This window comes from Myotis lucifugus, unplaced genomic scaffold (genome assembly GCF_000147115.1).
Source record: "Myotis lucifugus unplaced genomic scaffold, Myoluc2.0 scaffold_4, whole genome shotgun sequence".
NCBI classification, from domain to species: Eukaryota; Metazoa; Chordata; class Mammalia; order Chiroptera; family Vespertilionidae; genus Myotis; species Myotis lucifugus.
Window position 1 is genome coordinate 14,214,395 of NW_005871052.1, and position 9,300 is coordinate 14,223,694.

Below are 9,300 nucleotides of genomic sequence, written 5' to 3' on the forward strand. Positions count from 1 at the left end.
CCTGACTAGGAATTGAGCTATGACCTTATGGTTCACAGGTCAATGCTCAACCACTGAGTAACACCAGCCTGGCGAGGCTATGTTTTTTCCAATCGTTTTTGTTTTTCAGATAGGCTAATTTGTGTTGATTTATCTTCAAGTTAACTGACACTTTCTTCTGTCATTGCCAATCTCTTAAGCTTATCCAATGATTTTTAAAGTTCGGATACCATATTTTTTGTTCCAGATTTTTTTGTGTATAGTCTCTTCCTCTCTGCTGAGACATCTTATCTTTTAATTCTTTACAAGCATATTTTCCCCTCTGCCCTAAGCACAGAAATAAGCTGCTTTAAAGTCCTTGTCTGCTAATTTCAACATCTGAGTCATCTTGGGATTGGTTTCCAGCAATTGCTTTTCCTCTTGAGTATAAGTCACATTTTTCTGTTTTTTCCCCCCATATGTTTAGTTTATGATTGAATACAAGACTTCGTAAATGGGTATGTTATACAGATTCTGAATTGTTTCATTCCACTAGAGTATTGATTTTTCATTTTAGCAGGCAGTTAATTTATCTAAAACCAAATTCTAAATTCTATTTCCTCTGCATTGGGTAGTAGCTGCATTTTCCATTCAGTTATTTTAGCCCTCCCCAGGGTGCTTGGAATCTATCCTATGCATGTGGAGCTTGAGTCAGCCAGAGATGTGGGCAGATTTATGTAAAGAATTAGGACTCCTCCTCTGTGGTTCTCTTCTTTCTGGGATATTCTTCTCACCTCTCAGTTGCTATAGTCACCCGAACTCAGTTCTCTCATTGCACAACCAATAAGACTGTAAGTTTCTATCCAAATTTTACCTACTCCCATCACAGCATCTGCAGCCTGCCCATGGGTGAAAAGCCATAAAAAAAACACACAGGAAAACCACTCTTCAAATTGACCACTCTTCTTTTCTCTGTGCTATATTTGAAACAGCCCTAGAACTTGGAATATTAAGGCCTGAATTAAAATCCTAGCCTCGCCACTTTTTAGCTATGTTGACTTTGCATATGTCAGTTCTCAGACACTATTTCCTCATACTAAAACGTGGTTAAAATGTCTGCTTCATGGGATTAAGATCAAATGAGATAATACATGAGATAAGGAAACAGGCTCAGAGGGGCTATATGATGTCCTATCAAGTAACAGGAGTAATTGGTTACCCCAGCTCTGTCTGTGCTTTTTCTGCTAAAACCATATTACTTTCATCTTTCTAAAGACCACCCTTCACCTTTCCCTCCCAAAGACACCTTCAAGTATCTCTATGATCTAATTATCAATTTGGGCACCAAGAATACAGTAAGTCAAAATCCCTGCCCTCAAGAAGTTCTAAGTACCACTCTTATCTTCTAAGTGTTGACTGACCTCCAGTCTATGTCTGCTTTTGGTCACTCTCCAGTGCCTTTAGGTAGTTATTTCGTTATAGCTTTTCCGGTCTGTAATTGTTAACTGTAGGAGGTGCTAATCTAATACAACCTATTCTGCTAATACCAGAAGCAGAGCTGCTATCCATGGATTTTTGGTTTTACTATCTAGTTGCTCAGTCTGTTTTTATGCCATAATATTTGGAGAGGTTCAAAACCTACACTTCTCCACTGCCCCAATCCTCCCAGAATCATCGGCTATTTATTTTACTAGTAAGTGAAATAAAATACTGCCAAAGTCTTCATGTTACTCAGAATCTTTATCCAGATTACTTCTGCTCCTAAAGGACAGTGATATTTGGTCAGAATTTCATTGCTGGGGAAATAAGGAACCATACTGTAACTACTTTCCTCCCAGCCCTTCATACCTGATGTTGTCCTGGCTACTCCCTGATCTGGTAAAGCTCCCAACTTCCGATGCTGATCATACCAGTCATTCACTGTCATGGTTGCCAGACTTGGATAACCAGCTCCAAATACTCTGCAAAAACCACATTGTATTTAGAACACTAAACATAAATAGCACTATTAAAAAGTCTCTTCTCTTTAGTGGCAAAGCCTATGTCTGTTTTATCCTCCCTCCCCTAACCAGGCATCTTCTGAGGAGTTGTGTAAACTCCTGTGAGGATATGTAAAAAGAGGCACCAGGAAGGGGCATTAAAGTATTTTCATGAGATGATAAATAGCCCAGGATAATCTCCCAATAAGCAATTCCAGAGGCCAATGCCCCACAGAGCAGCGATGATACTGTGAAAAGGGTACTTATAGTTGGTGAGTCTAAAAGGTACGCAGAGGAAGGAGACTCTCCCGCCACCCTCTGGAAAAGCATCTCAAGAACTCAGATAGGCAAACATGTCGTTTTGAGAACTGTAGCTGAAGGCAATGGGAAAAAATTTTAAAGTGTACAATTCTCCATTTGATTCCTTTCTTCTTTGTTTTTAATTAATTAACAGATTATTTTTATTGGTTTCCTTTTGAGATCTTTTTAAGCTCAGGTTTGTGAGGGAAATGTCTGCTGAAGGCCGAAGACAGAGAAATTATTAGAAGAGATAATATCCCTTTGATGAAAGAACAGCCTCCAAGGCAAAGTCATGCCCTCTTAATAATGCCCATTCTGCTTGGCACCATGCACTGCAAATGAACCACAAAAGCAAGGGGCTTGCAAAGGCACCCTACTTTTTAGTACTACCTACTTGGCTTGGGCCGCATCCCGAGTGAGAATAAAGGGTTTCATTGGAGGCCTGGACGGACGAGATGAATGAGAAGTTGATGCCTAAAAAGGAAATTAACTATCAGAAGTGTATTTGCCTTTGCCCATCCCACTGTGCAGCCTCTTAGGTCTTCAGGTGCTCGAAAAGCACTGGATTCAAAATTCAGTTACTCCCTCCATATCAGTCTCTGAGACATATCAGCAGATATTAATGATGGAGGTTGCTTAGCTCTCTTGAGGACACCCGAGTACCTTGCTGAAGAGAGAGAAAGAGAAAGCTCACTCAGGAATCCTCTCACCACAAGTAAAAAATTATTTGGCTTTAAAATGCCCCCCCTCCAAAGGAGATGCCAAAGGCTTCTTCCATGATCCATCTTAATCCCTTGAGATAAATTTTAAGTCCCTTTCCTTAGCCTGGCCTTTAGTGCTAAAGTTCAATTATGACCCTGTAATTATGCTATTAACTGTCAAGAACCCCTTAGGGTACTTTAGAAGTGGATGTCCCTAAATGCAAGGGGGAGAATGGGTTAGCAGTTTTCATATATAGGTGTATAGAAATGTTTCAAGGAACCCTGGCTATCCAGGCGCACAAAGAATCAAAATCTGGTCAATGAAAAGGTGTTCACTTGGTTCAAGCTCCATCACTCCCAGAGACAATCTCAATACCAAATGAGAGAGCATGAGAAAAGAAAAAAACAGCTCTAACCGGGTTGGTTCGGTGGATAGAGCGTTGGCCTGTGGACTGAAGGGTCCCACGTTCGATTTTGGTCAAGGGCATGTACCTTGGTTGTGGGCACATCCCCAGTAGGAGGCAGCTGATCAATGTTTCTCTCTCATCGATGTTTCTAACTCTCTATCCTTCTCCCTTCCTCTCTGTAAAAAATCAATAAATAGCCCTGACCAGTTTGGCTCAGTGGATAGAGCGTCGGCCTGCAGACTCAAGGGTCCTGGGTTTGATTCCAGTCAAGGGCACATGCCTGGGTTGTGGGCTCAGTCCCCAGTAGGGGGCGTGCAGGAGGCAGCTGATCAATGATTTCCTTTCCCTTCCTATCTGAAATCAATAAAAATATATTTTAGAAAATCAATAAAATAAATTTTAAAAAGAAAAAAACAGCAGCAAAGAAAGGGTCAGGGGAGGACCCAGAAGAGTCCAGCCTCATACTGTTTAAAACCACTCTAGATGTGCTCAAGGAGCCTCAAGATTGTTCATTCTTTAATCCTTTAACATGAGGAACTAGGTTGATGTTACCCTGAGGCAAAAGCTCCTGGGCTAATTAGTACAAATCAAAACCTCAGGAGGTTTCCCTGAGGACTTAAATAAATGCCTGTGACCAGCTGATAAATTCAACTCAATTCCTCTTATATCAGAACCAAAAAGTAAGTAGCAGCAGAGCCTAATCTTTTGAAGCAGCAGCTCCAAAACAGGGTCATGATGTTCAAAAACAGCCAAAGTTGTAGGACACCAGGTGTTCTTCACCAGTATGCCCAACGTTTTGCTGTGTCTCATACTAGGGGATCTAAAGGCGTGAGTGTGCATCACTATGTATGGTTAAACTGGAATTCATCTTCTTTCTACTCATCTCTCTCTCTCTCTCCAGTTCCACTTTTCTTCTCTATTCCCATCCTATTCCTCTTTTCCTTTATTATAGTCAAGCAGATTTTAAAAGCCTATCTCCCTATGCCTCCTTCAGCAGTTATGACTTCCCCTAGCCAAAACCAACTTTTACTTCAGGGAAATCTCCCTCCCCCGATGCATGTCACCAAATTACAAATGACTAAAAGTGTGTTACAGGTTAGTAGGCACTGGGGAACGCAACTGTAAACCAGAGAGAAAGCTACCCTAGTGAACCTTCAGCCTTCTTCCATTGAACTTAATAAGAACAATGATTTCATGAAGACTCAAAAGCATTTAAATCTGATTATTGTCCTATAGAACATTCAAATCTCTGATATGAATTATATAGCAGTGAACAGACTTACCTCTTTTGAAGAGTCTTTTCCTCTCAGGATATCCATCTCCTGGTCAATGCTCTCAATCTCTTCTAAGCAGATACCAATCCACCTTCGAAGGTGAAGGAGGTAATACTCACGAACATGCTCATCATCTGCTTCACCACTTTCGACAGCAGATTTCATTTCAGACAACCTACGCTCCATCTCCTTCTTCTGCTTGTATCTGTTCCACAGGAAAGCATTACCCGTGAACTTAAAAATAAAGAGGTATTCCTTCAAAAGAAGGCCACAGTAAGATTTTATCTTTACAGGTGACCAGGAAGTCAGCACGCCAATTTCCACTTTGGCAACAGTATAGATTCTGTACTTCAGAACTTGCCACCAAAGCAGTTCTCTCAAGACTACAAGGCAAGGAAGGGATCAGCCGCAGCTGAGAAATACATCTGAAGCCAGAAAAGTACAGACATAACCTGATTTGAGCAACTCCTCATCCTCTTTAGAGATGGAGTGCCTTAGTCATTTTATATCAACCTTTACTAGGTTGGGTGTTTAGTACCACAAAATGTCCATTTGGGAATTAGAACTTCAAAGAATCATAGAATCTTAGGGGTCATTTACCTGCCGCTGATGTAGGAATTCCTTATGAAACAGCCTAAAAAATGATCTTTTCTTTTCTGCTGAGCAAAATATTCCTAGCTCTTCTGATGCATATTAATATAAAGTCTCATAACCACCTTGCCTACCTTTCTCAGGATGCATTCTAGTATCTCATCTATCATTCATTTAACAAATATTTACTGAGTACCTATTATATGACAGGCACTGTTCTCAGTGCTGGAGATACAGCTGTGTATACAAGTCCTTACTCTTCTGAAGCTTTCGTTCTAGTGGGAGAAGACAAAAAGAAACAGATGAGTCAGGTGGTGATAAGTGCTATGAAGAAGCAAAAACCAAGGTAGAATGGATAGACCGATGGTGTGAAGACAGTGGTGCTATTATATACAAGATGATCAGGAAAGACCTCTCTGAAGAAGTGACATTTGAGCAAAGATTTCAAAGAAATTGGTAAGCAAGCCATGTCAATATCTGGAAGGGTATTCTTTTTTTTTTTACAGGAGACAATTAAGTTTTAATAGATGTGCATGGGGAACTCACATTAAGTGTGTAAATTTCAAAGACAGTGAGGCAACATTGGGTATATAACATTTTTGGACAAAGAAGAAAGGAGTGGGGATGGGGTATTAGATTTCAGAAGTGAGAATGGGTGATTTACTGGTAGTTGAGGAAGAGTAGAACATGCATGGCATGGCAAGGAAGTCCTTGCTAGGTGACTCAGAGACAATGGGACACAGAGGATATCTAGCTAACAGGTGCCTGCCGGAAGCCCTCTCATTTACCAGACTTAATTCAAATAGGGCTAAAGCTGCATCCTAGGATCTCTGTCTGAATCTCTTGGGCAGGAAAGAGCGGGGGGATCAAAGGTTCTAAGTCTTGTTTCTTAATAAACAGCTTAAAATCAATATCCCAAAAAGGCAGCTTCAGGGAGGCAAAACTTGGGTTCCTTCTGAGTATTTGTTCTAAGGGGGAAAAGTAAATCAGAAGGTCCTGGGTGGAAGAGTAACTGGCCTGACATGTTTGAGAAACAGCAAGGAGGCCAGTGCACTAGTATAAAGTGAAGAATGACAGAAAATGAGGTCAGATATACAGCCAGGGCCATAATTTATAGAACCCTGTAGGAAATAACAACCAACATATCAAATTCCATGGTATTTTGAGTGAGATGCAAAAGCCACTGAAGGCTTTTGGATAGAATACATGACAGGAATAGGGTGACATGAAAACTCTTTTATATGGACCACTCTTGCTGTGTGTGGACTCTAGACTAGCGGTCGCCAACCTTTCGGAACTCACAGACCACCAGTGGTCCGCGGACCACCGGTTGGCAACCGTTGCTCTAGACCAGTGGTTCTCAACCTTCCTAATGCCGCGACCCTTTAATACAGTTCCTCATGTTGTAGTGACCCCCAATTTCACTGTTACAAATTGAACATAATTAAAGCATAGTGATTAATCACAAAACAATATGTAATTATATATGTTTTCTGATGGATTTAGGCGACCCCTGTGAAAGGGTCGTTCGACCCCCAAAGGGGTCACGACCCACAGGTTGAGAACCGCTGCTCTAGACCATGGGGGCGGGAACAAAGGGTGGAAGCAGAGAAATCAAGTAAGAGGACATTGCCAAAATCCAGGTGAAAGATAGTGATTTGCAATAGGGAGGCAGTGAGATATGGATATATTTAAAATATAAAACAGGACTTGCTAATTTTTGAACGTAAGGGCTTGAGAGAAAGAGGAGTCAAGAAAAAATTCCATGGTTTCCAAAAGAAGTATCCTGAAATATCCAAGTCTGAAACCCCACTCTAGCCCTCCAGAATCAGATGCTCCTCTGGAGGTGTTCACCCAAATCTGCAGTTCTTAACCTGAGGTCCTAGACCAGGGGTGGGCAAACTTTTTGACTCGAGGGCCACAATGGGTTCTTAAACTGGACCGGAGGGCCGGAACAAAAGCATGGATGGAGTGTTTGTGTGAACTAATATAAATTCAAAGTAAACATCATTACATAAAAGGGTACGGTCTCTTTTTTTTTTAGTTTTATTCATTTCAAACGGGCCGGATCTGGCCCGTGGGCCGTAGTTTGCCCACGGCTGTCCTAGACAGAGGGTTTTTTTGGGGGGGCAGTGGTCCTTGAACACCCTAAAATTTTATACAGAATTCTACAGATATGTACTTTTCTTATAATGGTAAGCCATTACATGAAAACACTCCCTTATCACCCTAGGAACCCCAATGCCTATCACCCTTTGGCCTCTGGACAACTTTCACTGTTCCCTTTTCCAGTTCCCAAACTGCTGAAGAGAGCTAATGAATTATAAATTTGTGACCACTTTGAGTGGTCACTTTTGCTTAACTATCCTTTTGTTTATCTTTTGTGGATCCCATGCCACTATCACACCAGGTGGCCTTCAATTCAACTTCCCCTTTTACCTTAAAATCTCTTGCCCAGCCAGCGTGGCTCAGTGGTTGAGGATCGACCCCATGAACCAGGAGATCATGTTTTGATTCCAGGTCAGGGCACATGCCTGGGCCGCAGGCTCGATCCCCAGTGGGGGCTATGCAGGAGGCAGCCAATCAGTGATTCTCTCTCATCATTGATGTTTCTATCTCTATCTCTCTCTCCCTCCCCCTTCCTCTCTGAGATCAATATAAACATAGTTTAAAAAAAATCTCTGTAGCTTCACCTTTCCTCTTGTCCATAAGGGGCTAATGCTATCTTTAGGAGCCAAGGCCATCTCTTTACCATTCCACTCTTGCTACAAATCCCACCCACATTCTTCCAGGCCTCAGTCTATCAATTACCCTCTGTCATTAGCAGTAACAATTTTTTCACTCTGCTGGTGCCTTTACCCTTTCCTAGACACAACTTCCAAAACATATTCTATCTCTTTGTTCTATGCTATAGTGGAAATAGTACCAGAACTGGGAATTTGAAAACCTAAGTTTAAATCCTAGCCTGCACTTACTAGCTATGTAACTTGGATATGTCAATTCTCAGAGCCAAATTCCTTATCTCTAACATATCTACACTAAGACAAACATGCAAATTGACCGTACCTTTGCTACGCCTTAAGCCACACCCACCAGCCAATCAGAGCGACTATATGCAAATTAACCCAACCAAGATGGCGGCCAGCAGCCATGGAGCTGGAGCAAGCAGGAGGCTTGGTTGCCCCTGGCGATGGAGGAAGCCAAGCTTCCCGCCCCGCCCTGGCCAGCTCTGAGCTCCACTCAAGGCTACAAAGTTTCAATTATAGAAGGTAAATAAATCCCAGAATAAAAAAAGAAAAAAAAAAGAGGCTGGGAGCTTCCATCGCGGGGGGGGGGGAGGCAGGCTTGGCCAGCCTGAAAACGGCCCTCAGCCCCTCACCCAGACTGGCCAGACACCCCAGTGGGGCCCCCCCAACCTAAAGGGGGTGTGGCCAGCCTGCAAACAGCCATCAGCCCCTCACCCAGGCTGGGCAGGCACCCCAGTGGGACCCCCCACCCTGAAGGGGGTGTGACCAGCTGCAAACAGCCATCAGCCCCCTCACCCAGGCTGGCCAGGCACCCCAGCGGAACCCCCACCCCAGATCCGGAACACCCTTCACAGCAAATCAGCAGGCCCCACCCATGCACCAGGGCTCTATCCTATATAGTAAAAGGGTAATATGCAAACTGACCCTAACAGCAGAACGACTGGGAATGACTGGTCACTATGACACACACTGACCACCAAGAGGCAGACGCTCAATGCAGGAGCTGCCCCCTGGTGGTCAGTGCGTTTCCACAGGGGGAGCTCTGCTCAGCCACAAGCCAGGCTGACGGGCTGCCAGCACAGGGGGGGGGGGCGGGGAGCCTCTTCCTGCCTCCCTCAGCAGCGCTAAAGGATGTCCCGACTGCGGGTTAAGGCCTGCTCCCCCATTGGCAAGGGGACCTTCCCCCCAAGGGGTTCCTGGGCTGCCAAAAGGGAAGGAATAACTTGCCAGCTTAAGGCAAGTCCCCCCCGGGAGGCAGGCTTAAGCCAGCCGGGGGGGCAATCCCCTTAGGGGGCCCCCAGAATGGCGAAGAGGCCACGGGTCGGGCTGGAGGGACCCCCCCC

At 43.6% G+C, this 9,300-nt stretch overlaps 1 protein-coding gene across 7 annotated transcripts in view; it reads right to left on the reverse strand.

Annotated features, from left to right (window-relative positions):
* IGBP1 (immunoglobulin binding protein 1) overlaps positions 1–9,300 on the reverse strand; it is a 36,120-nt gene that overhangs the window by 19,730 nt on the left and 7,090 nt on the right. For 2 of the 7 annotated variants that reach the window (XM_023764510.1, XM_006082911.3), the window contains exons 3-5: positions 4,629–4,824; positions 2,632–2,711; positions 1,807–1,919 (exon numbers count right to left, since the gene is read on the reverse strand). In XM_023764510.1, coding sequence (XP_023620278.1) covers positions 1,807–1,919; positions 2,632–2,711; positions 4,629–4,824 — 389 coding nt within the window. Of the gene's footprint in view, positions 1–110; positions 1,720–1,806; positions 1,920–2,631; positions 2,712–4,628; positions 4,825–9,300 lie in introns of those variants that run through there. The other 5 variants (XM_023764528.1, XM_023764526.1, XM_023764514.1 and 2 more) reach the window with 5 other exon arrangements.